At 48.6% G+C, this 27,976-nt stretch overlaps 1 protein-coding gene across 1 annotated transcript in view; it reads left to right on the top strand.

The window, feature by feature from the left end:
* Positions 1-21,000, top strand: part of LOC136572028 (phospholipase A2 inhibitor and Ly6/PLAUR domain-containing protein-like) — a 50,095-nt gene extending 29,095 nt beyond the window's left edge. Inside the window, exons 4-5 of the mRNA XM_066572646.1 lie at positions 17,081-17,233; positions 20,200-21,000. Of these exons, the coding sequence (XP_066428743.1) occupies positions 17,081-17,233; positions 20,200-20,333 (287 nt within the window). The 3' untranslated portion in view covers positions 20,334-21,000. The remainder of the gene's footprint in view (positions 1-17,080; positions 17,234-20,199) is intronic.
* The last annotated feature ends 6,976 nt before the right edge of the window (positions 21,001-27,976 follow it).

Below are 27,976 nucleotides of genomic sequence, written 5' to 3'. Positions count from 1 at the left end.
ACTTGAATGTTACAGGGGTCTGCCTATACTTCTGCTACAGAAATGTTACTGGGATCTGTCTATAGTGTTACTACTGAAATGATACAGGGGTCTGCGTATACTTCTGCTGCAAAAATGTTACTTGGGTCTGCCTCTACTGTTACTACAGAAATGTCACTCGGCTTAGTCTATACTGTTAAAACAGAAATGTTACCGGAGTCTGTCTATACTGTTACTACTGAAATGTTACAAATACTGGGCTCTGCCGGTACAGCTGCTACTGAAATGTTACAGGGGTCTGCATATAATGCTGCTACTGAAATGTTACTGGGGTCTGCCTCTACTGTTACTACAGAAATGTCACTCGGCTCGGTCTATACTGTTACAACAGAAATGTTACTGGGGTCTGCCTATACTTCTGCTAATGAAATGTTACTGGGGTCTGTCTATACTATTACTACAGAAATATTACTGGGGTCTCCCTAGACTTCTGCAACATAGCTGTTACTGGGGTCAGTCTATACGTTTGTTACAGGAATATTACAGGGGTCTGTGTATACTATGGGTGCACTGAGTCTTCCCATTGCGGTGTTGTACCTATCTGGCCTGAAAAACAACCCAGACTGACTAGGGCATGGTGTGTGGGCCGTAGCCAACATGTATTTTGCTCTCACGTAACCGCAGCTATCCGGGGCACTGCAATGGGATTTCTTTCTGTACCGTCTGTGTGTTCCTGCTAGCCACCCATGCTGCGGGTGCACACAGACTTGCCATAGCAGAGTTTTACCTGCCTGGCACTTTTAAAGAAACCACAAATGTCTAGGGCATGGCGTGTGGGCCAAAGCCAACATGTATTTTCTATCATGTAACCTCACCTATCGGGGGCACTGCAATGGGATTTCTTTATGTACCGTCTGTGGGTTCCTGCTAGCCACCCATGCTGCGGGTGCACACAGACTTCCTATTGAGGTGTTTTACCTGTCTGTCCACAAAACTCTGACAGACTTGAGTAGGGTGCAGAGTGCAGATGGTTTACCCCTTGCGTTGTCGATGAGGTATCAGACACCAAAACAGAATGAGCAGTGTGTGGACGCATGGAGTCCCCATTGGACGCAGGGTCGTGCGGGGGGGGGGGGCAGCATGTAACCCAGCAGAAGAGGCAGCGGTGTGTCCCGCAGGCAGTGATTGTGCTTGGTGGGGGGGGGGCAGTCTTGCCGCTATTGTGACTTAATAGTGAGACCTAGGAACTTGAGATGCAGCCCTGCATGTTGCCCCTCTCCTGCCCTATCCGTATCTGTGTTGGTTCCATCACTTTCGTAGGTTTTGCAGATTTGCAAAAATGAAAACCTTAGCGAGCATCGGTGATATACAAAAATGCTCGAGTCGCCCATTGATTTCAATGGGGTTCGTTACTCGAAATGAACCCTCGAGCATCGTGGAAAGCTCGACTCGAGCAACGAGCACCCGAGCATTTTGGTGCTCGCTCATCTCTAACGATCACTCCACTGCGGCTTACCTTCTTTGCCGAGCATTTGGCTGCGAGTTTGACTGTGGGTCATCATCTCGCTTCCGGCGCTGTCAGATGTGGCTGCACCAACCTGCTGGGCCATGTCACTGCGCCTGCGACCCGGACCCTCTCTCTTCGCAGCTTTATTAGCTGCTCCAGCTTTCCTTGTTGTTGCTGCTGAAACCACGTACGCTGCCAGCGCCGCTGATGGTGTTGTCGCTGCCTTCTCAGCACTTCCCCCCTCCATCCAAAGCCAGGGGAGGGAGTTGCAGGACTCCATAGAAAAAGAAGCCCAGCTACGTGCTCTGATCCTGGGATCCAAAACAAGCTTCCAGCTGGGACTGCAACCACACCCTGGTTCTCTGAGGAGCTCCAACAAACCATACCTTACTCCAGGGCTGCACTCACTATTCTGCTGGTGGAGTCACTGTGTACATACATTACATACTCTATACTGATTGTGAGTTAAATCCTGTATATCTTTTAATATAAAAGTAAAAAACCTAACAATAAAGACAAACTGTAACAATACAAATAACAATATAACTGTATAAAGCAATATAAGGCCTTTCACCCAGAGTCCATGATCCATAAACAAAGTAAATGCCCATATCCGGGCTTCCTCACCACTGTACACACCCACACATATATACACTCAACATATAACACAATATAGAACTATAACACAATATACAAAAATAACACAATATACAAAAATATACCGAAAACTGTGGAAACTACAACTCCAGGTCCAGCAGTTCCGTACTGTACCCATAGAAAACAAATTTAAGCAATAACATCAATAGCAACATAAATAACCAAATACAAATAGAAAGACCAAGCCAAACTGGCATCAAAGAACTAACTAAAAATATATATATTTAATTTTTTGGGGGGTCCTCAGTGCAGCTTGGGGGCCAAGCCTGCTCCACCAGTCCGTGCCCAGAGTTCAGTACAGGACGTGCCAAGCCACAACAGGGTTTTTTTTTTTAAATAAATAACAGCACACTGTGCCCGCCGCAGCCTGGGGGCCATGCCCACTTCACCTGTCCGTGCCCAGAGTTCAATGTTCGGGACGTGCCAGACTATGGCTCAAGGCTTGAATCCCACTCCCCCCCAACTCCACACCCAACCTACCTACCACCCAAAACGTGAATATATACATATAAAACTAACGCAATACATTCCAATAAACACACATACATATTATATACTATACACATAACCCGAAATCCTAAGGTCAGCTCACCTGCTGCCCTACTTTATTCCATCTTGCCCAAACCAAAATAAAAAGCTTCATGGTACACTCACAGCCCCCCACTGGGATTGGAGGTGATAAGCCAGGCACAGACATGACAATGTTCTATCCCTTGCATTTTTGAAAAAAAAGGTCTCCCTACTCTTTGCCTAATTTGCCCTAGACTGTGCTTAATCTGCCCCTCAGTCTGACTGTTCATAGAAACTGCCCCTACCCTATCCATCCTCTCTCCCTATCCTGTCCCTCCTCTCTCCCTACTCTGCCCCTAGAAAATTAAAAAAAGACTGTCCCTAACGAAACACAAGCCCTCTCCATAGGAGAGAAGCCTTAGATGTGCCCAGCCTCTCATACTCCAAAGAATAAACCTTCACCAGGTCACCCAGAATGTTCCTACATACCGTATCCACGGGGAGGACTAATCTCCCTCGAGATTAGACACCGTGCACTCCTGATGTGGAACCTGACCACTAGGCTAACTAGAAATAAAGTGCAGTGGTCCCTGCCACCAAGACCTCTGAAGGCTCCATAAGCCCACTTCGCATAGGAGAGGTGTGCCAGCTGAGGCCAGCCTATGGAGACCCCTACCCGTTGGTATACCTCTGTATTAAAGGGGCACTGAAGCAGGAAATGCTCCATGCTTTCCAGCAAGTCGCTGCACTTCTGACGGGGGCAACTCCTGTCAATCAGAGGCCTGCTCTTCAAGTTACCCCTTACATACAGTCTTCCGTGGAAACAGCGCCAAGCCAAGTCCCAAAACTTCAAGGGGACCCAGGTTGAATTCAGTAAACATAATCCTCCCTCTAGGTCCAGACTTGGGCAGTCCTTGAGCACCAGGGGCTTCTGGAAATGGGTCAACAGGACTCTTTTGTCGAGGAGCCTCCTCGTCAGAGTCCTGATCTCCCACATCCCAAGACTCCACCGGCGTATCACCTTCAGAACCAAGTTAGCGTAAGCCGGGAGATATCCGTGCTGCGTGCGAAGGTCCTTAACTTGCCCTCCTGTCTCCCATTCCTGGAAGAAGGGCCGAAACCATCCCCGGCAGGAGTAGACCCACGGAGGAGCCCTCTCTTGCCAGAGGTTGCCTATGTTGATCTTAAAAAAGGTGTCTACAAGAAACACCACGGGGTTGACCATAGATAACCCCCCTAGTCTCCTTGTGTGGTACTTTACATCTCTCCTGATCAGGTTCAACCTATTCCCCCACAACATTAGGAAGAACAGGTTGTAGACCCGAGTCCAGAGAGGCTCTGGCAAAATGCATACGCTGCCCAGGTAGATGAGTAACGGGAGCAGGTATGTTTTCATCAGGCTAACTCTTTCCCAAAGGGTTAAAGACCAACCCTTCCACTGATTAACCTTGTGAGTGGCACCATCCAGCCTGTCTACCCAATTTTGCATGGGGTAATCCCCTTAGCCAAATTTGATGCCAAGAACTTTTGCAGATGTCTGGGGCACCGGAAGAGTGTCCGGGAGATCAAACACAGGATCCCCCATTCCTATCTAGAGACTCTTGCACTTATCCCAGTTGACTCTGGACACGGATGCCTCTGAGTAGCCATCCACCTCTGACACCACAAACTCAGCCTCCTCCCGTGAGGATACGAAAGAGCGTGACATCATCAGCATATGCCACTGCCCTCAGGGTAGCCTCCGGCACCGCCCGGTCCATCCTGACCCCTGCTATAGGTCCATGATCAACCCTCCTAAGAAAGGGATCTATCGCAAACACATACAACAGGGGACTTAGAGGACAGCCCTGACGGACGCCGGACAAGACCTCAAAAGGGTGGCCGGGCCAACCGTTCACCAGCGGGAAAGTCTCAGCCCCTGGCAGACAATGTTTGCAGATTGCTGTATTGCCGGCTCCATTGAATGCAATGGTCAGTGCTCGTTTAATCGAGACGAGTACCGCGTGGTGCTCGTCTCGAGTAACGAGCATCTCGAGCACCCTAATACTCGAACGAGCATCAAGCTCGGACAAGTATGCTCGCTCATCTCTATAAAGGTGCTACGGCCTGGAACAGATCAATGCTGGGCCCCCGAGAGGAGCCACAGTGCAAACTTGACCAACCGATTAAACAGCACTTTTGCCAGAACCTTCCTGTCCATATTGAGAAGCGCTATGGGACGCCAGTTCTTAATACGGTTCGAGTCTTTACCCTTTGACAGAAGGATCAAAGCGGACCTCCTCATTGACCTAGGCAGAGTGCCCGAGGAAAGACACTCATTTAATACCTCAGTCAAGAGGGGACTCAAGAGGTCCTTGAAGGTCTTATAATACTCGGATGTTAGGCCATCTGGACCTGGCGACTTTTTGAGCCGGAGCCCATCAATCGCCAGTCTAACTTCCTCTATTCTGATCTCTTCTGTCAAAACATCAAGAGAGGTGTCTACCGCCGGCTCAGGGACAGTTTCAGCCAGGAAAGCCGACATCACTTTCGAATCCAGATACATCAAGAATTGCCAGTAGTAGGATCTGACAACCTCCAGAATCCCTGATCTGGATCGATTCAGGGATCCTGTACTATTGATAAGTACAGTGACCACTTTACTATTCACTGACATCCTACAGTTTCGCTCTCAAAAACCAAGGATGCGTGTCTATCGTACTGGCACTTCTTGAGCAAAGTTTTCACTCTGGAGATCTCCTCGCGGCTACCTCCAGTCGAAACGAGATGGTCGAGTTTCCTCCTCAGGCCTTGATGCAGGCGGTACCTGTCCAGGCATCTGAGGTAGGACAGCTCTCGGAAGAACCTTGTCGCCCTCCTCTTGAACATCTCCCACCACTCTGACTTACTGCTGCAGAGATCCAGTAATAGTACCTGGCTATGCAGAAAATCCTCAAAAGGACTGTCTTATCTCTGCTTCCTCCAGGAGTGACGAATTCAGTCTCCAAAAACCTCTGCCCATCCGGGGGGGGGGGGTCTCTGCAACATTCAGAGAAAACAATATTAGACAGTGGTCGGAGAATTCCACCTCAACAACGGACACTGATGAAGAGATGGCTTCCTCCTTCAAATAAAACCTGTCTATTCTAGACCTGTTTCTGCCTCTATGAAAGGTGAACCCCTTCTGGCCTGGGGTGTGCCGGATGTGGACATCCACCAGACGAGCCTCGCTAGCTACGCTACTATGTGGGATCCTGTCAAAAGTCAACTGCCTGTCTCCAGAGCCTCCCCTATCGTGGGCTCTTGTGACTGTATTAAAGTCACCTCCAGAGACAACTTGGCGGCTGGTAAAAAGGTAGGGCTTGATCCTCATAAAGAGACTCTTCCTGTCCTTTTTTGACTGAGGACCATATATGTTGACAAGTCTCAATTCTTGTCCCTTCATGAGGACATCTTGGATCAGGCACCTTCCCATTTCTAATTCAATTACTCGTCGGAATTCAACCGCTGCGGTAAAAAGGACCGCCACTCCGCAAGAGACCAGTAGGATGGCCCGGATCTCCACTCCCTTTTTGCCTTATGTATGGCTGCCAAATCAGACAGCCTGGTCTCCTGCAAAAATAAAATGTCGGCTTCAAAGCCGCCGAGAAAATCAAAGGCCACAAATCTAGCAGTATCTAACTTAATGCTGGCAACATTAATCGATGCCAGTGTCAGCGGAGTGGGTGCCGCCATCTAGAGTGATTAAATTAGATGGCTTTCTTCCTCACACCCGCTTCCTCGGGGTCAGAGGAAAGCCCCTTGTCTCTTTTTTTAGACAAAGATGGGTCCATAGCAAGGGATCCCCCAACCCCGTCGTCCTTGTTTCCAAGTTCCAGAGTAGCCCCCACCCCGGAAGGAACTATGCCTTCATGAGGTGGAGACTCAGCGCCCCCTGTTGACCCTTTCTTTGCCCTAGGAACCTTGCCCTGTGCCTCCCCCTCAGAAGAGGAGGACAACTGGAACAACGATCCGCGCCACCATATAATGTAGTAATTCACCTGGTGCGTAGCGGGGTTCCCGTGGAATGTGCTGGGACACCCCTCCTGCACCTGTGGTCCAGGTTTGCTTGTAATACAAATAAGATCTCCAGATATGCTTCAGCCAGAAGGAGAGACGCAGGTAGAAAAAATATCCCAAAGGAAAAAATCCAATGGGTTAAATAGTCAGAATTTTAAGAATAAAGTTTCCTTCTGCGCTCCTACTGTGGACCTTCTCATTTAAATGAACCCACTGTCATAGCAGACAGTTTTTTGCAAAATAAATTTATTCAAGAGAAAAAATTATATATAGCTGGATTGCGTACAAGTAAAATACTCCTGTAGCAATAATCATGCAACGCGTTTCAGCGTTTTACAATGCCCTTCTCAAGCATAATATACATACAAACATTCTTCCTATAAATAGTATATATTACCTTATGGAGGTGGGAGTCCCGAGTGTGTGGCGTGTGCCACCATACCGTGTCGCTCTGACGTAATCTCTGGGCGTCATGTAACCCGTCCGAAAATGTTTCTACAGTGCATGCGTGCGTAGAGCCTAGACGTAGTTTGCGTAATGTAAAGGGTAGTTAAGCGTAACTCCCGGCGTAACACCTGCTTCTATGACTCCGATCTCCATAGGAAAGAATTCAATTGCCGCTTATTCTACTCATCTATATAGCACTACATGTGCTTTCTTATGCATCACTTATATTTAAAACATATAATATATAACCTATAATATATAGCTTAAAGGGGTTGTCCCGCGAAAGCAAGTGGGGCTATACACTTCTGTATGGCCATATTAATGCACTTGGTAATATACATCGTGCATTAAATATGAGCCATACAGAAGTTATTCACTTACCCACTCTGTTGCTGGCGTCCCCGTCTCCATGGCTCCGTCTAATTTCAGCGCCTAATCGCCCGATTAGACGCGCTTGCGCAGAAGGGTCTTCTCCTTTCTGATCGATCCGGGCACGAGCTGCGTTCTGGCTCCGCCCCCTTCTACGCGTCATCGCGTAGCTCCGCCCCGTCACGTGTGCCGATTCCAGCCAAAGAGGAGGCTGGAATCGGCAATGGACCGCACAGAGCCCACGGTGCACCATGGGAGAAGACCCGCGGTGCATCGTGGGTGAAGATCCCGGCGGCCATCTTGGAGGAAAAGAAAGAAGAAGATGCAGAGAGGGGATTCGGGTAAGTAAAAATTTTTTTTTTAATTTCACCACATCTCTTGGGTTTGCCCTGCGCTGAACGGGGGGGCCTATGCAAAAAAAAAAAAAACTCGTTTCGGCGCGGGACAACCCCTTTAATATTTTTTATATATATACAAGGTGTATTTAGCAATGGGACTACGTTGCTTAAAATTTATAAATAACCTATATACATAACAAACTCTAATAAATAGCTGTAGTTTATCAATTCATGTATGGTATAAAAATGGTCCCAAAATAATTAATCAAAAACCACTATAAATAAATAATGGATGTTTTACTAAAATATTACTATATCAAATTTTCTCTAAAACCTCATTAAGACCAAAAGGGGACAAAGTGTTCATTCTAAAAATGCAGAACATTTCTCGGCTCTCAATTTCGCAAAGGAAGATGTACGGATTTGTTCTAATGGGGTTATTTTGATATCTTTCAAATTTTTATTGTGTTTCTCTGTGAAATGACGCGAAACACTATGTTTGGAGTAAGCTGTTGTTATATAGAATCTGTGTTGATTTAATCTTGAACTTAATGTCTTAGTGGTGCGTCCTATGTCTTGTAGTCCGCACGGACATTCTATTAGGTATATAATAAATTTAGAACAATTTAAAAACTGATTTATTTTAATATTTCTCTGTTTTTTTTGACAATATACCTCCTTTCTCCCCGATACTATACTAATACAACACTTACATCTCTTTCTACCACACCGGTAAACTCCTATCACTATTGGTTTATTGCTCACTTCCTTATTAAATTTATTATGAGGATTGAATGGGGCTAGGGTGTTCTGTATGGTTTTGTTTCTCCGATAGATCACCTTTGGTTTATCTTGTATCTCATTATTTAAAATTGGGTCTTTTAATAAAATATTCCAGTTTTTTTTTATAATTTTTTCTATCATGTTTGACTGAGAATTATATTTGGTTATAAATAGAGATGAGCGAGCACCAAAATGCTCGGGTGCTCGTTACTTGAGTCGAACTTTTCGCGATGCTCGAGGGTTCGTTTCGAGTAAAGAACCCCATTGAAGTCAATGGGCGACTCAAGCATTTTTGTATATCGCCGATGCTCGCTAAGGTTTTCATTTGTGAAAATCTGCAAAACCCAAGAAAGTGCTGGAAACGACACAGAAACGGATAGGGCAGGCGAGGGGCTACATGCTGGGCTCATTTCAGGTTCCCAGGTCCCACTATTCAGCCACAATAGCATCAAGAGTGCACCCACCCCTACCAATTTTTACTTCGGACAAACCCTCATTAGCAAGGCACACCTTAGCTAAGCACCACGGTACCTCCAACAAAGCACAAGCACTGCCTGAGGGACACACCCCAGCCTCTTCTCCTGGGTTACATCTTGTTCACACGACCCAGTGTCCACAGCGCACACCAAAGTGTCCCTGCGCAGCCTTCAGTTGCCCTCATGCCACACGCTGGCCTCATAGCCACACCACCCTCATGTCTATTTATAAGTGCGTCTGCTATGAGGAGGAACTGGAGGCACGCACTGCAGAGGGTTGGCAGGGCCAGGCAGCGACCCTCTTTAAAAGGGGCGATAGCCCACAATGCTGTACAGAAGCAATGAGAACTACAATCCTGTGCCACCTCCGTCAGGAGCTGCAAACGTGGGCATAACAATGGAGAATCCATGTGCCACACAGTATTCATTCTGTCAAGTTGTCGCATAGCTCAATCCACACTGCAAGGGGAAAGCCGTCAGCGCTCTGCCCTCTACCCAAGTCAGTCAGTGCCTTTGTGCCAGACAGGTCAAACACTGCGATGGGAACTAAGTTTGCACCAACAGCATAGGGGGGTCCTAGGAAGCCCAAGACATGAACCAAAAATTGATCTGAGCGGCCAAACATGGCAGACTTGCACCGCGCCCAGGACATAGGCCTCGGCCCACAGCTTCAGCAATCCTAGGCTGGAAGTGGAATTTCACTGCACCAAGGACATAGGCCTCTGCACAAACCCTCAGCAATCACGGGCCTACAGCGGACTCCTATGCTAGCGTAGCTGTGCATGTCTCATTAGCGCTGTATTGCTCCTGTAGTTTGTCCTAATGCAGTGACCCGGATAGTAGAGCTAACATCAGATTAAATACAGGTGGGCTTCGGCCCACACTGCATTCCCCAGTCAGACCGGGGTTTTTAATACATAGACACAGGCAGGTACAACTCACTAATGTGAAGTCCGTGTGGACCGACAGCATTGGTGGCTCCCTGGAACCCACCGGCGGTACACAAATATTTCCCATTGCAGTGCCCTGCTCAGCAGAGCTAACGTCACATACAATACAGGTGTGCTTCGGCCCACAGTGCATGCCCCAGTCAGACTGGTAATATGTACCTTAACAGTAACTGCGTTGGTGTGAATGTGGTGGCGACTGCGGACCTAGTAGCGCGGTTTTATTTAGTTGGTTTTCGGAATGTGGCCAGGATTAAGTGGGCCGTGGCGGGGGGATGGTGGGGGGGCTCTCTTGTTGTGTCGGTAAAGGTGAAATTCTTGGACTGCCACCAGACGGACCAATGTAAAAGTATTTGCCAAGAATGTTTTCATTGTTGGAGGAGGAGGGGGATGTTTTTGAGGCACTACGTGTCCTCTCCACATGTCTGTGGTTATATGCACCTTAACAGTAACCGCGTTGGTGGGAAATGGCCTCGCCACCATCATGTCTTTGGGAAGCCTCCGTTTCCACACCCCAGTGACATAGCATTAGCAGCGGTATAGGCAGAGCCCAGAATTACGCAACACATGGCTGTCCTCACAAGGAAGATAACTTTCAGGATCCTCCTCCTCCTCAGGCCATACACGCTGAAAGGATGACAGGCAAGCAGCATGGGTACCCTCAGCAGTGAGCCAAGCTGTCTCTTCCCCCTCCTCCTCATGCTCATCCACCTCCTCCTCCTCCTCCTCAACGCGCTGAGATATAGACATGAGGGTGCTCTGACTATCCAGCGACATACTGTCTTCCCCCGCCTCCATTTCCGAGTGCAAAGCGTCTGTCTTTATGCTCTGCAGGGAACTTCTCAAGAGGCATAGCAGAGGAATGGTGACGCTAATAATTGCAGCATCGCCGCTCACCATCTGGGTAGACTCCTCAAAGTTTCCAAGGACCTGGCAGATGTCTGCCAACCAGGCCCACTCTTCTGTAAAGAACTGAGGAGGCTGACTCCCACTGCGCCGCCCATGTTGGAGTTGGTATTCCACTGTAGATCTACGCTGCTCACAGAGCCTGGCCAACATGTGGAGCATAGAGTTCCACCGTGTGGGCACGTCACACAGCAGTCGGTGCACTGGCAGATTAAACCGATGTTGCAGGGTCCGCAGGGTGGCAGCGTCCTTGTTGGACTTGCGAAAATGTGCACTGAGCCGGCGCACCTTTCCGAGCAGGTCTGACAAGCGTGGGCAGCTTTTCAGAAACCGCTGAACCACCAAATTAAAGATGTGGGCCAGGCATGGCCTGTGCGTGAGGCTGCCGAGCTGCAGAGCCGCCACCAGGTTACGGCCATTGTCACACACGACCATGCCCGGTTGGAGGCTCAGCGGCGAAAGCCAGCGGTCGGTCTGCTCTGTCAGACACTGCAGCAGTTCGTGGGCTGTGTGCCTCTTCTCTCCTAAGCTGAGTAGTTTCAGCATGGCCTGCTGGCACTTGCCCACCGCTGTGCTGCCACCCCGCGCGACACTGACTGGTTGCGACGTGCAGCTGCTGACACATCTTGATTGCGAGACAGAGGTTGCGTAGGAGGAGGAGGAGGGTGGTTTAGTGGAGGAAGCATACACCGCCGCAGATACCAGCACCGAGCTGGGGCCCGCAATTCTGGGGGTGGGTGGGACGTGAGCGGTCCCAGGCTCTGACTCGGTCCCAGCCTCGACTAAATTCACCCAATGTGCCGTCAGAGAGATATAGTGGCCCTGCCCGCCTGTGCTTGTCCACGTGTCCGTTGTTAAGTCGACCTTGGCAGTAACCGCGTTGGTGAGCGCGCGTACAATGTTGCGGGAGACGTGGTCGTGCAGGGCTGGGACGGCACATCGGGAAAATTAGTGGCGACAGGGAACCGAGTAGCATGGGGCTGCCACCGCCATCATGTTTTTGAAAGCCTCCGTTTCCACAAGCCTATACGGCAGCATCTCCAGGCTGATCAATTTGGCTATGTGCACATTTAACGCTTGAGCGTGCGGGTGCGTGGCGGCGTGCTTGCGCTTGCGCTCAAACAGTTGCACTAGCGACGTCTGGACGCTGCGCTGAGAGACATTGCTGGATGGGGCCGAGGACAGCGGAGGTGGGCGTGTGGGGTGCAGGCCGGGAGACGGTCGTGCCTGTGTCCTGAGAGGGGGGTTGGATCTCAGTGGCAGGTTGGGGCACAGGGGGAGAGTCAGTGGTGCAAACCGGAGGCGGTGAACGGCCTTCGTCACACCTTGTGGGGTGCTTGGCCATCATATGCCTGCGCATGCTGGCGGTGGTGAGGCTGGTGGTGGTGGCTCCCCGGCTGATCTTGGCGCGACAAACCTTGCACACCACAGTTCGTTGGTCGTCTGCACCTCGGCCTCTGCAGGGTGGCATGGCGCGAGGGGGCGCTTTGGGAAACAGTTGGTGGATTATTCGGTCTGGCCCTGCCTCTACCCCTGGCCACCGCACTGCCTCTTCCAACCTGCCCTGCTGCTGCACTTGCCTCCCTTTCTGAAGACCTGTCCTCAGTAGGCTTAGCAAACCAGGTGGGGTCAGTCACCTCATTGTCCAGCTGCTCTTCCTCCGAATCCTCTGTGCGCTCCTCCCTCGGACTTACTGCCCTTACTACTACCTCACTGATAGACAACTGTGTCTCATCGTCATCGTCCTCCTCACCCACTGAAAGCTCTTGAGACAGTTGCCGGAAGTCCCCAGCCTCATCCCCCGGACCCGGGGAACTTTCCAAAGGTTGGGCATCGGTCACGATAAACTCCTCTGGTGGGAGAGGAACCATTGTTGCCCAATTTGGGCAGGGGCCCGAGAACAGTTCCTAGGAGTCTGCCTGCTCCTCAGAATGTGTCATTTTCATGGAGTGAGGAGGCTGGGAGGAAGGAGGAGCAGCAGCCAGAGGATTCAGAGTTGCAGCTGTGGACGGCGTAGAAGACTGGGTGGTCGATAGATTGCTGGATGCACTTTCTGCCATCCACGACAGGACCTGCTCACACTGCTCATTTTCTAATAAAGGTCTACCGCGTGGACCCATTAATTGTGAGATGAATCTGGGGACCCCTGAAACTTGCCTCTCTCCTAATCCTGCAGCAGTCGGCTGCGATACACCTGGACCAGGAGCTCGGCCTGTGCCCACACCCTGACTTGGGCCTCCGCGTCCTTGCCCCCATCCACGTCCTCTAGGCCTACCACTACCCCTCAGCATGGTGTATTACGAGATTAGCAGAAACAGAACGCTGTAATTAAATGTGCCGCTTATTGGCCTGTGGTTGGAGGCTGACTTCGCGTACGTAACGCACTGCAGAGGCAGGCAACAATTATGTGCAAGGCTGGGTATTAAAGGGGTTGTCCCGAGAAAGCAAGTGGGGGTAAGCACTTCTGTATGGCCATATTAATGCACTTTGTAATATACATCAGAAGCCATACAGAAGTTATTCACTTACCTGCTCCGTTGCTGGCGTCCCCGTCTCCATGGTGCCGTCTAATTTCAGCGTCTAATCTCCCGATTAGACGCACTTGCGCAGAAGGGTCTTCTCCCTTCTCTTGGGTCTCGGCACGAGCGGTGTTCTGGCTCTGCCCCCTTCTACGCGTCATCGCGTAGCTCCGCCCCGTCACGTGTGCAGATTCCAGCCAATCAGGAGGCTGGAATCGGCAATGGACCGCACAGAGCCCACGGTGCAACATGGGAGAAGACCCGCGGTGCATCGTGGGTGAAGATCCCGGCGGCCATCTTAGTAAGGTAAGGAAGAAGTCGCCGCAGCGCGGGGATTCGGGTAAGTACTTAACGTTTTTTTTTAACACATGCATTGGGTTTGTCTCGCACCGAACGGGGGGCCTATTGAATAAAAAAAAAACCCGTTTCGGCGCGGGACAACCCCTTTAATTCAACAACTACTACCCCCAACAGAGACGCAGTAAACTGAAGGCAGTGACAGGCAGGCCTTATATTGTATTTTTTTGAACTTTTTGGGAAAAAGCCCACTGCCTATATAGCCAGTATACCTCTTTCCCTGCCTCACCAGTACTGCCCCTATACTCTGTACAATGACTGCAGACTGAGGACGCTATGGTCTGCACGCCCGATATACAAAAAAATAATAATTGTGCAACACTGCTAAAAGCAGCCTCAACAGTACTGTGCTCGGTCAGATGTGGCCCTAAGAAGGACCATTGGGGTTCTTGAAGACTGAAATAACACCTAACGCTCTCCCTATAGCAGCAGCAGCATCAGCAGCACTTTTCCTGATCTCTGTCAGCATGCATCTGTGGCGAGCCGCGGGAGGGGCAGATTTAAATACTCGGGTGTCATCTGATCTCCCCAGCCACTCACTGCAGAGGGGTGGTATAGGGCTGGAACGTCACAGGAGGAAGTTGTAATGCCTTCCATGTCTTTCTATTGGCCAGAAAAGCGCGCAAATTTCTCAGAGATGAAAGTGAAAGTAACTCGAACATCGCGTGGTGCTCGTCTCGAGTAACGAGCATCTCGAACACGCTAATACTCGAACGAGTATCAAGCTCGGACGAGTATGCTCGCTCATCCCTAGTTATAAATAAAATAAGGTAAGATATACTATTTATAGGAAGAATGTTTGTATGTATATTATGCTTGAGAAGGGCGTTGTAAAACGCCGAAACGCGTTGCATGATTATTGCTACAGGAGTATTTTACTTGTACGCAATCCAGCTATATATAATTTTTTCCCTTGAATAAATTTATTTTGCAAAAAACTGTCTGCTAAGACACTGGATTCGTTTAAATGAGAAGGTCCACAGTAGGAGCGCAGAAGGAAACTTTTTATCCTCAGAAGAGGAGGAAGAGATGTCTCGTAATGCTATAGCATTACGTCATACTGCTTTTTGACAGGCAGTCTATCCAGCCACCCTGTGTGGATGACTTGATAGGCAGTCTATTAAGGCAGCCCTGGGGCCATTCATTAGGCCCCTGGCTGCCATGACACCTGCACGGCTCCCCTAATCTCACCACGGGGGGGGGGGGGGCGTGCGGGACCCCCAAACAGCGGGGATTTAAATGCCGCTGTCAGAATTGACAGCGGCATTTAAAGGGTTAATAGCCGCGATCGGCCAAACCGCCGAGCAGGGCTATTGCCCGCGGGTGTCAGCTGTAATAAACAGCTGACGCCCGCGCTGTATGGAGGAAGATAGCGGCGCTACCTCCCTCCATACACCTCCTGCAACAGCAGGACGTAGTTTTACTATAGCCCCGTCACTAAGGGGTTAGTCTCAGGGATGATTCTGTAGATTCCTAGTCCATTTGGACATGGATTCAGGGTTCTGACATCGCGGAGGTGGTAAAATTGGACTACGCTGATCACGCGGGACGATACCGTGTTCAGCATACTTCTGTAGTCCTTGTATCTCCCACCAACCACGAGTGAACTCTCTGTATTCATGAGTGAGATTTTTGAAGCAAGACCTAATGTTGTTGGTAATAGACTGAGTATGATAGTCATTCTCAGAAAAAAACGTACCGGCTTCAGTAAGCCAGTCGTGTGAGCTAATGCTCTTTGACAAAAAAAAAACAATTTGGAATCTAGAATTATATCACAGAGGCAGACCAATCAACTTTAACTTTAGAACCCTTCACATGTTTCGAACAGAGTTGTTATTCATATCAAATAAATAAGAACTCTGTTCAAAACATGTAAGTGCAAAAAGAAAAAAAAACTTTTTTGGAAGATGTTTTTATCTGTGATGTCAAAATAAAGGGCGCCTGCACACCAGCGGGTCGGATCCGGTGGCGAGGATTCTCGCCAAGGGACCCGAACCGAGCACTTGCTGAGAGCGGCGTGTACTTACCTGCGCCCACGGCTTTGGCTGTTTGATGTGCCGGCTTGCTGGGCAGCCGGCGCATGCGCTGACCAGAGCCGGCGGTCGGGCAGTGAGGTTTCTGTGCGGGGCTCGCAAAGAAATAGAAATAGAGCATGCCGCGATTTGTTTGCCGTGCGGGATTTCGCGCGGCCAAATCGCGGCCGTCTGCATAGGATTGCGTTTGTTAACGCTATTCTATGGCAGCTTTCAGCGACGAAAATTCCGCGGGAAATCCCGCAGCGGAATTTTTGCTCGTGTGCAGACGCCCTAATACTGTTTTTTTTTTTATCCTGGTATGCACAGAAGTTTGCTGTGAGGTGTTCCTGCACCTCTCCATACACCTGATGGTTGCTGTACCCATGCCATGAGCTGGCATTTTGGATTCCCATCACTTTTTTTCTTAAACATTTATTTACACTTTACACGGTGTCAGAACATTTTTGGAATTGGAGTTGTACATCGCATATTCTATAATGTTCCTGAATTACATCCAGTATTTCTCCAGAGCTGCGCTCACTATTGTGCTGACGGAGTCACTGTGTACATATAATACTTATCGTGTACTGATCCTGAGTTACATTCTGTATTATACTGCAGAGCTGCACTCACTGTTCTGCTGGTGGAGTCACTGTGTACATACATTACTTGTCCTGTACTGATCATGAGTTACATCCTGTATTATACTCCAGAGCTGCACTCATTATTCTGCTGGTGCAGTCACTGTGTGCATACATTACTTATCCTGTACTGATCCTGAGTTAGATCCTGTATTATAGTCCAGAGCTGCGCTCACTATTCTGATGCTGGAGTCACTGTGTACATACATTACTTATCCTGTACTGATCCTGAGTTACATCCTGTATTATACTCCAGAGCTGCACTCACTATTCGGCTGTGGAGTCACTGTGTACATACATTACTTATCCTGTACTGATCCTGAGCTACATACTATATTATACTCCAGAGCTGCACTCACTATTCTGCTGGTAGTCAATGTGTACATACATTACTTATCCTGCACTGATCCTGAGTTACATCCTGTATTATTCTCCAGAGCTGCACTCACTATTCTGCTGTTGCAGATAATAAGTGATAACTCTCTGCAGACACTTTCACAGTCTTGGATTGATGGTTACAAAGCTGATATGTATGTGATAGTCATGATAACAAGATGATGATTCTCACTGTAAATCTCCTTATCTCTTCAGTTCCTAATGACAATTTAACACTAAATGGTGTTAGATGTCCGTCCGCCTACTGCGAGAACACTACTAAGGAATGTAAAAAGGGCCTTAAGATCGTGGAGTGCAGAGGAAGCGAGACATGTTGTTTTGACTATAGGGGGCGGATACAAGATCCACGTGAGTGAAGCTTAATTCCTACTGCAATGTCTACAAATGGAGCTGTTAAGGGGGTCACCCAATGCAACATTAAGGGGGCGGTGCAGGGTTAGATGAACTTGACGGCTCTCATCCAGACACCCGCAGCACACTAGTCTATGGACTGTCAGCTCTGCCCCACTGAAGGGCACGGGCTCTGGGCAGATGTGGTTCCGGTTTTGGAAGAAAGCAGCCATGTTTTTTAACCCTATAGAACTTGCGGAGTACAGAATATTTCAGTATCTACATGCAGACTATTTCCACTGAATGCGTATAACAGCAGCTTTACCCTTACTGGGATTTTGTGTATACAGCAGCTGCTGAACATGAATGTGTGTATCCACAGTGCGATAATCTAACCAGTCCTAATAATACTGATAATGATCCTAGCCACCAGGGGGAGCACCAGCACTCAGTCCTTGTAAATGCCATCCGTTTCAACTCCACCCCCGCTTACTCTGAGGTAGCCACTTATTCAGTCTTCTACAGAAGGGGTGCACAACTGTGGCCCATGATGCCATGATGTGTTGAACATCAGCCCTATTTTAACCCCTTGAAAACTGCCCATATACTTTCGTTATAGTGTTTCTTAAGGGGCCTTATTCTGATACATATATCTTTTTTATGACTCTGTATCATAATTCCGACATGGGTCTCCAGGGGTATTAGAAGTGGAGGCCCAGCTGTCTGATAACAGCCCAGCACCAGCTCTAACAGTGGAGACTGGAGAAATCACTATCCCAATTTTTTAATACTTTATATGATACAATCAATTTCACAGTGCCATGTAAATGGCTCCCAGGAGGGGGTTTCCTTTGTCACCCATAGGACCACTGCGATGTGATCATTGGGTCCAAATGGGTTGCTTTGCATCCAGAGGCTTCAAGTTGGCCACCGACTTTGTCATCTACAGTAACCTATGAGGCTGAGCTTCATAGGCAATATATAGTATATTACAATATTGAAATATGGCGGTGTATTATATGAATAATCAAACATTATGAACTTCAAGCCTCTTACTGGGACAAATGTAAAAGTTTGATAAAAGTGTAAAATGTAGTTTAAAAAAAATAGAAAAATAAGTCAAAACCCCGTCTTTCCCTCCATTAGTATGGAATAAAAATACACAAAAAACACCACAAATTTGGTATTCCTTCATAATGATGTAAAAAGTTAGCCCATTATTTAAGGCGTTTGGTGCAGAGTGTGAAAGATGAAATGAGAAACATTGCGAAAATGTCAAATTTGCTTATCTTGCCTCAAGAAAGATGGAATAGAAGGCGATCAAAAAGTCGTTTGTATCACCAAATATTACCATTTAAAAGTACAATTTATCCCTCAAAAAAATCCTCACATAACACGGTTTATGGGGAAAAATGTTTTAATGTTTCTTCCTTTATTCATAATCTCCAACACATTTGTATCTACAAATCCCTTTTTTCATTCCAACCTATGAACAGACTCAGTCTCAGTTGTCTGATGGACAAATTCTGGTACACTCACGCTCAATAGGGCAGGAAAGTTCCCAGGGTAGGGGATCCAGTTCTGGGCCTCAGCGTCCTGACCATCTGTGTGCCTGGTCCTGACAGCTGCACGCGGGAAAAGGGATAATGTGGACTGTCCAGCGGTTGTGCTGGAGAGCTGCTGTGTACTGAGGTCGCTAGGTTTTAGTGTGTGGGGCACACCGCAGATGGGAGACGATGGGGCAGCGGTGAGTGAATAGGTGGTGCGCCAATGGCTGGAGATTCCCGTTGGCTGGCTGGCAGAAATTCCCCGGATGTTCCCTGGTGTTGGGGGACATTGGGGAGAAATTTCCCATCGATGCTGGGATTCCTTCAGTCGCCAGGTTCCGGAGCTCAGGAGCTCCTGGCCATGCATCTGATCAGGTCAGAGGCCGATAGTATCCACCATGTGAACAACCCATTGAAATCAATGGGTTCTATTCTCTGCTTATTGTGGACACAAATACTTGTATGGGAAAGGGGCCTTCAAGGGCTCTTCTCATCTGAGACATTTATGATGTGTCCATAAACGTTATTATAAGGGTGCTTTTTAATGGGTTCGAATATTCTGCGCAACAAACGGATTATGCTCTTCTGTGCACTGCTAATGTACAGATTTTGATGCAAAATTGTAAAAATGGCAGACTTCTGCTGGCAATTCCACATCAAAATCTGTATTTAGACCCCTAAATCTCCTTTCACACTGGCAGAATTTGAAATGACTTAAATCAGCCTACAATTCTCATAGAATCCTAGAATGGTAGAGTTGGAAGGGACCTCCAGGGTCATCGGGTCCAAGCCCCTGCTCAGTGCAGGATTCACAGATGTCTGTCTGGGATGATCTAGTGAATGATTTACTGAACTGCTGCAATACTGCATCATAATCCCATAATCTGCAATTAATCTGCCTAAGGCGAAAACACATGGACGTGTTTCCCTCCTCTTATACAGCCATGATAGCCACATCCGTATTACAGGACAAAGAGGAACCACTGATTTCAATAGGAGTTCAGTGGTTTCATTTTTAATGCTTGGATTTCTCGTCCGTGAATACTACGGCCGAGAAAAGATAGGACTTGCCCTATCTTCCCCGCAGGTAGTGAATACATGGTGCGGGGAAGAGCGGGCAGGCAATATTTTCCCGACTCTTTTTTAAACTCCTGAGCTCTGGCACGGAGTATGAACTGCTTGCAAGGGAGAAGAAATCTCACTGGTTCAGGCGCAGCTACGCTCTGTATGGCATAGTTGTGCCAACAAGCAGTGTGTTTTAGCCCTAAAGGTGTGACCGCTTTGGTATTGTAGAGAGGTGGAGACAAGGGTAGACCGCCCCCACCCAAAAATGTAAAAGATTGTGGCCCTCTGGAGCAGTACAATGTGGCCCTCTCAGAGCCCCTTAATCAGAAAATGATCTTCACCTTTTGTGATAACGATGTTTTATTTTTTCAGAAAAGATTCAGAAAGATTACTCTGTGAAGGGTTGTAATAACCCAATGGCATGCGAGTGTAACTTCAATTGTTTGCTCCAAATGAAAGAGATAAAAAGGGAGTTTCTGGAGTGCTGCAATAAAGTCCTACCCTGAACCCACCCATGAAGAACATGGAGAAACTTTACTCTTTTATCTCAACTCTATTAAATGTCTTTACTGAAAAATGAAAGTCACTTGCAGTAAATGAACTGGGGTGCCGGGGAACATGAACCATGTATTGCCTATCCAGTCTTCTATTGAAAGCCATCAGCAAGCAGGCTAGCTTCCTATGAAAGGCCTTGCTCTATTTTAATTCCGATTCTAAATGGTGTCTCTATTAGTACTTTGAGTGCACAAGGGTGTACTACCCCTGAAGCCTTGGCTGGCTGCACAACAAGTGGCAGACATCCCATTAGTTTGATTCATAGCTAGATCTTGCTACCAGCCTGCATTGGGCTACCTTAGATAGTCACAGGGGGTAGTGAGGTGCAATGAGCCCATTTACCACAATACACCCCTGTGCACTCACAGTACTAAAAAGAAAAGCATTTATCCCATAACAAGATCCATTGGCTATGGCTAACCTACTTGCTGATGGATTCCTTCTAGTAAAAGGAGACTGAGTGAACATCAACCACCAAAGAATGAAAACGGCACAAAATGTAATGAAGATTCAATCTAACATCAATGATCAAGGCAATACATGAGGATTGAAGGGGTTTGCTGACACCTGTGACTCTGCACACCCGCTCAAATACTGAGAACAACTCTAATTAATTCTTTGCAGATTTAAATCAAGATGTGATTATCTCTAAACGTTAATAAACTCTTTCCAAGCAGATATGGTTGTCAAGTCTCTGGTTTAGGATGTGTATAAACTGTCTGTCCTTGGAAGAAAGGCAGATTCTTTGTTCTCTGAGCATGGAAAAAAAAGTTAAACTGAACTCTGAGCAGAGAAAAAGGGAGAAACTCACTAATTATCCCTTAAACGGGTTGTCCGGTTGTCAAGTATTGATGGCCTATCCTTAGTCGGAATCTTCCAACTAGGACTCCAAGTGATCAGCTGTTCACCAAGCCAGTGTGCATGTCAACTGAGCTGATTTCTGCTGGAAGCAGATAGCTCTGTTCTCACTGTAGTGGTCAATCTTGGTATTACAGGTCCTTCACTGTACTGGGAGCATTGCCCGTAATATCAAACCTCACTACTGCAGAGAGAACAAAATATGTCTGTTTCTAATTGAACAAGCACACTGACTTGCTGAACGGCTGACAGGTGGGAGTTTGTTGCGGCGGACCCTTGCTGATCTACTATTGATGACCTAATCAATTGGACAACTCCTTTAATAGGATGCATGGGTGCTAGTATGTGGCTGCTTCTTAGGGTTCTTTTACATGGGAAGACTGTTGGGTGGTTAGGCATCTCAATTATTATTATTCCTGTGCTTTCACACAGGAGCGTTAATTGTTCAGTGAATGGAAGCGAAGCGCGGGAGTTCTCTTCCAGTTACTGGCTACCATTCAGAGGAAAAAGGCAACCATTCATACATGAATGACTGCCTGTTCCCAAGGGCTGATCATTGTCCGTTTTTTTTGCCTGCAAAAAACAAACAGAGAGCGATAGGCGAACAAATAATCGTTTGTCGTTCAATCATTGGCCACATTTACACTGAACGATTATTGTTCAATTTCTCACGATGCAAAGCTTAGCTGAAAAATAATCATTCCATGTAGAAAAGCCCCTAACCAGTATGGAAACTTGATCTTCTGTGTCCTTAGGGAAAGGACACATAGTCCGGCAATAGACGCGGCTGAAAATATGCCCACCGCGGTGGCCAATAGCTGCATGACTTTACCACAGATTCATTTGGCCAGTGCCCACCACTGGTGGCATTAGATTAAGTAGAGTAAGAAGACAAAAATATGTCTATCAGGGGTTACATACACAAGACACATGAATGGGGAGATTGGGGAAATACTTCTCTGGTAGAGGTCTTGTGCACATCTGCAATTACATCGGGCACACAGGATGCACCATCAGTAAGATGTAGCAGGATATTTAGGAGTCGTCCCATAAGAAGTACACCCCAGTGGTCCGTGATCGCTCCAAAGTCATCTCCACATGGGATCATCATCTAATGGACTGTAGAGGCCCATTATTGCCTCAGAGCCTGTGCCCGTTGGAGGGTCCTCTGATATTATGGTGACCCTGTCCAACCCTACATATGAAGCTCCATACTTGCTATGTGGTATTATGGAGAGTCCTTTGATGGTGTTATGAAGACCGACTTCATACAATTGATATCCCTGGTTGAGATGATGTAGAAGCTCAATAAAATATCTGAAAAGCACAACCAAAATGTAGTTTTATTTAATCTAAAAAGTTCCAATTTTCTTCATGGGAGTTTATAGTCACCACTAGAGGGAGCTGACTATGTACAGATATATACAGTCATGATTAGGGGCAGCTCACGCCATAGGTATTTATGCACTCACCATTAACAGCTCATTCACATATTTGCGCTCCGTATTAGGCACATAATACTTCACATGGGCGTATTTTCCATCAGTATTTTATAAGCCAAAGCCATGAGTAGGTACAAAGTATGGAAGAAATGCAAAATTTCCTCATTTTACTTTTTTTGCGTGCACTTTTTGTGTGTGTAAAAAAAAACAACACTGTGCTATATTTGTGCACCAAAGGTCCCCATCAAAGTCTATGGGGGAGGGGGGGATTCCACAAGCTAAAGAATAAATCTGGCAATGATTAGGATTAGAGATGAGCGAACGTACTAGTCCGAGCTTGATACTCGTTCGAGTATTAGCGTGTTCGGGATGCTCGTTAGTCGTAACGAGTACCACGCGATGTTCGGGTTACTTTCACTTTCATCTCTGAGACGTTAGCGCGCTTTTCTGGCCAATTGAAAGACAGGGAAGGCATTACAACTCCCCCCTGCGACGTTCAAGCCCTATACCACCCCCCTGCAGTGAGTGGCTGGCGAGATCAGGTGTCACCCGAGTATAAAAATCAGCCCCTCCCGCGGCTCGCCTCAGATGCGTTGTGAGATAGCTGAGGGACAGTGGTATCGTGTTGGAGCTGCTGTAGGGAGAGTGTGAGGAGTTAGTGTAGGCTTCAAGAACCCCAACAGTCCTTCTTAGGGCCACATCTAACCGTGTGCAGTACTGTGGAGGCTGCTTTTAGCAGTGTTGCACATTTTTTTTTTTTTTTGGTATATCGGGCGTGCAGAGCATTGCGCCCTGCAGTAATACTACAGGGACAGAAGTGTGGAGGCAGGGAGAGCGTTAGGAGTTATTGTAGGCTTCAAGAACCCCAACGGTCCTTCTTAGGGCCACATCTAACCGTGTGCAGTACTGTGGAGGCTGCTTTTAGCAGTGTTGCACTTTTTTTTTTTTTGGTATATCGGCCGTGCAGAGCATTGCGCCCTGCAGTAATAGTCCAGGGACAGAAGTGCTTAGGCAGGGAGAGCGTTAGGAGTTATTGTAGGCTTCAAGAACCCCAATGGTCCTTCTTAGGGCCACATCTAACCGTGTGCAGTACGGTGGAGGCTGCTTTTAGCAGTGTTGCACATTTATTTTTTTTTGGTATATCGGCCGTGCAGAGCATTGCGCCCTGCAGTAATACTCCAGGGACAGAATTGTGTAGGCAGGGCCAGAAGACATATATTATAGATTGAATATACGCAGTGGTCCTTTTCCAAAAAATATTGGAAAAAAATCTATTTGGCCTGCCTGTCACTGTGCTCAGTGTTCTGGGTCCGTGTCTGCTGGGGGTAGTAGTTCTCCAAATAAATATGCAGCCAGCTAAGTGTTACAGCAGGCGTGCGCCAAATTATTTCCTGGCTCTGAAATCACCGGTCTATTGCAGTTAATAACAGTGCAACACTGCAGTTCCGTGACACAGTCCAGGGACAGAATTGTGTAGCCAGGGCCAGAAGACATATATTATAGATTGAATATACGCAGTGGTCCTTTTGAAAAAAATATTGGAAAAAAATCTATTTGGCCTGCCTGTCACTGTGCTCAGTGTTCTGGGTCCGTGTCTGCTGGGGGTAGTAGTTCTCCAAATAAATACGCAGCCAGCTAAGTGTTACAGCAGGCGTGCGCCAAATTATTTCCTGGGGTTCCGTAAACAAAGTCAGCCTCCAACCACAGGCCAATAAGCGGCACATTTAATTACAGCGTTCTGTTTCTGCACTACTGCTAATACACCATGCTGAGGGGTAGGGGTAGGCCGATAGGACGTGGACGCGGGCAAGGACGCGGAGGCCCAAGTCAGGGTGTGGGCACAGGCCGAGCCAGTGCGGTGGCCAGGGGTAGAGGCAGGGCCAGACCGAATAATCCACCAACTGGTTCCCAAAGCGCCCCCTCGCGCCATGCCACCCTGCAGAGGTCAAGGTGCTCTACGGTGTGGCAGTTTTTCACAGAGACGCCTGACGACCGACGAACAGTGGTGTGCAACCTTTGTCGCGCCAAGATCAGCTGGGGAGGCACCACCACCAGCATGCGCAGGCATATGATGGCCAAGCACCCCACAAAGTGGGACGATGCCCGTTCACCGCCTCCGGTTTGCACCACTGCCTCTCCCCCTGTGCCCCAACCTGCCACTGAGATCCAACCCCCCTCTGAGGACACAGGCAGTACCGTCTCCTGGCCTGCACCCACACCCTCACCTCCGCTGTCCTCGGCCCCATCCAGCAATGTCTCTCAGCGTAGCGTCCAGACGTCGCTAGCGCCACAGTTTGAGCGCAAGCGCAAGTACGACGCCACGCACCCACACGCTCAAGCGTTAAACGTGCACATTGCAAAATTGATCAGCCTAGAGATGCTGCCGTATAGGCTTGTGGAAACGGAGGCTTTCAAAAGCATGATGGCGGCGGCTGCCCTGCGCTACTCGGTTCCCAGTTGCCACTACTTTTCCCGATGTGCCGTCCCAGGCCTGCACGACCACGTCTCCCGCAACATTGTACGCGCCCTCACCAACGCGGTTACTGCCAAGGTCCACTTAACAACAGACACATGGACAAGCACAGGCGGGCAGGGCCACTATATCTTATTGGGTGAATTTAGTGGAGGGTGGGACAGAGTTAGAGCCTGGGACCGCTCACGTCCTACCCACCCCCGAATTGCGTGCCCCAGCTCGGTGCTGGTATCTGCGGGGGTGTATGCTTCCTCCACTAAACCACCCTCCTTCTCCTCTTACGCAACCTCTGTCTCGCAATCAAGATGTGTCAGCAGCAGCACGTCGCCAGCAGTCAGTGTCGCGCGGCGTGGCAGCACAGCGGTGGGCAAGCGTCAGCAGGCCGTGCTGAAACTACTCAGCTTAAGAGAGAAGAGGCACACGGCCCACGAACTGCTGCAGGGTCTGACAGAGCAGACCGACCCCTGGCTTGCGCCGCTGAGCCTCCAACCGGGCATGGTCGTGTGTGACAACGGCCATAACCTGGTGGCGGCTCTGCGTCTCGGCAGCCTCACGCACGTGCCATGCCTGGCCCACGTCTTTAATTTGGTGGTTCAGCGCTTTCTGAAAAGCTACCCACACTTGTCATACCTGCTCGGAAAGGTGTGCCAGCTCTGCGCACATTTCCGCAAATCCCACACGCACGCTGCCACCCTGCGGACACTGCAACATCGGTTTAATCTGCCAGTGCACCGACTGCTGTGCGACGTGCCCACACAATGGAACACTACGCTCCACATGTTGGCCAGACTCTATGAACAGCGTAGAGCTATAGTGGAATACCAACTACAACTTGCGCGGCGCAGTGGGAGTCAGCCTCCTCAATTATTTACAGAAGAGTGGGCCTGGTTGGCAGCCATCTGCCAGGTCCTTGGAAACTTTGAGGAGTCTACCCAGATGGTGAGCGGGGATGCTGCAATCATTAGCGTCACCATTCCTCTGCTATGCCTCTTGAGAAGTTCCCTGCAAAGCATAAAGGCAGACGCTTTGGAATCAGAAACGGAGGCGGGGGAAGACAATATGTCGCTGGATAGTCAGAGCAACCTGATGTCTATATCTCAGCGCATTGAGGAGGAGGGGGAGGAGCATGAGGAGGAGGGGGAAGAGACAGCTTGGCCCACTGCTGAGGGGACAGATGCTGCTTGCCTGTCATCCTTTCAGCGTGTATGGCCAGAGGAGGAGGAGGAGGAGGAGGAGGAGGAGGGGGAGGAGGAGGGGGAGGAGCATGAGGAGGAGGGGGAAGAGACAGCTTGGCCCACTGCTGAGGGTACAGATGCAGCTTGCCTGTCATCCTTTCAGCGTGTATGGCCATAGGAGGAGGAGGAGGAGGATCCTGAAAGTGATCTTCCCAGTGAGGACAGCCATGTGTTGAGTATAGGTACCCTGGCACACATGGCTGACTTCATGTTAGGATGCCTTTCTCGTGACCCTCGCGTTACACGCATTCTGGCCACTACGGATTACTAGGTGTACACACTGCTCGATCCACGGTATAAGGAGAGCCTTTGCACTCTAATTCCTGAAGAGGAAAGGGGTTCCAGAATGATGCTATACCACAGGGCGCTGGTGGACAAACTGATGGTAAACTTCCCATCCGACAGCGCTAGTGGCCGAAGGTGCATTTCCGCGGCCCAGGTAGCAGGGGAGGCGCAGAGATCAGGCAGCATGTACAGCGCAGGCAGGGGAACACTCTTTAAGGCCTTTGACAGCTTTATGGCTCCCCAGCAAGACTATGTCACCGCTCCCCAGTCAAGGCTGAGTTGGCGGGAGCACTGTAAAACGATGGTGAGGGAGTACGTAGCCGATCGCACGACCGTCCTCGGTGACGCCTCTGCCCCCTACAACTACTGGGTGTTGAAGCTGGACACGTGGCCTGAACTCGCGCTGTATGCCCTGGAGGTTTTTGCTTGTCCTGCGGCTAGCGTCTTGTCAGAGAGTGTGTTTAGTGTGGCTGGGGGAATCATCACGGATAAACGTACCCACCTGTCAACCGACAGTGCCGACAGGCTTACACTCATCAAGATGAACAAAGCCTGGATTTCCCCAGACTTCTCTTCTCCACCAGCGGACAGCAGCGATACCTAAGCAATACGTAGGCTGCACCCGTAGATGGAAGTTTCGTTCTCTCTCACCATCCAAAACCGGGACCTTTTTGCTTCATCAATCTGTGTATAATATTCATCCTCCTCCTCCTGCTCCTCCTCCTGAAACCTGACGTAATCATGCCGAACGTGCAATTTTTCTTAGGCCCACAAGGCTCAGTCACATAATTTTTCTAAACAATTTTTATACGTTTCAATGCTCATTAAAGCGTTGAAACTTTCACCTCAACCAATTTTTATTTTAACTGGGCTGCCTCCAGGCCTAGTTACCAATTAAGCCACATTAACCAAAGCGATTAATGGGTTTCACCTGCCCTCTCGGTTGGGCATGGGCAATTTTTCTCAGGTACATTAATACTGTTGGTACACCAATTTTTTTGGGCCCTCGCCTACAGTGTAATTCAATTAATTTTTTGCCCACCTGCATTACAGCTGACGTTACATCAGCTGTGATGGGCAATGCAATGGGATATTTTTATGTACCGCCGGTGGGTTCCAGGGAGCCAACCATGCTGTGGGTCCACAGGGAGTTGTAACTACATGTGTCCACTTCTAAAGAACCCCAGTCTGACTGGGGCATGCAGTGTGGGCCGAAGCCCACCTGCATTAAACATGACATTATTACCTCAGCTGTGATGGGCAATGCAATGGGATATTTTTTAATGTACCGCCAGTGGGTT

The sequence above is a fragment of the Eleutherodactylus coqui genome, chromosome 6, assembly GCF_035609145.1.
Source record: "Eleutherodactylus coqui strain aEleCoq1 chromosome 6, aEleCoq1.hap1, whole genome shotgun sequence".
NCBI classification, from domain to species: domain Eukaryota; kingdom Metazoa; phylum Chordata; class Amphibia; order Anura; family Eleutherodactylidae; genus Eleutherodactylus; species Eleutherodactylus coqui.
Note: the sequence above shows the minus strand (reverse complement) of the source record. Positions and strands in the feature narration are given on the sequence as shown.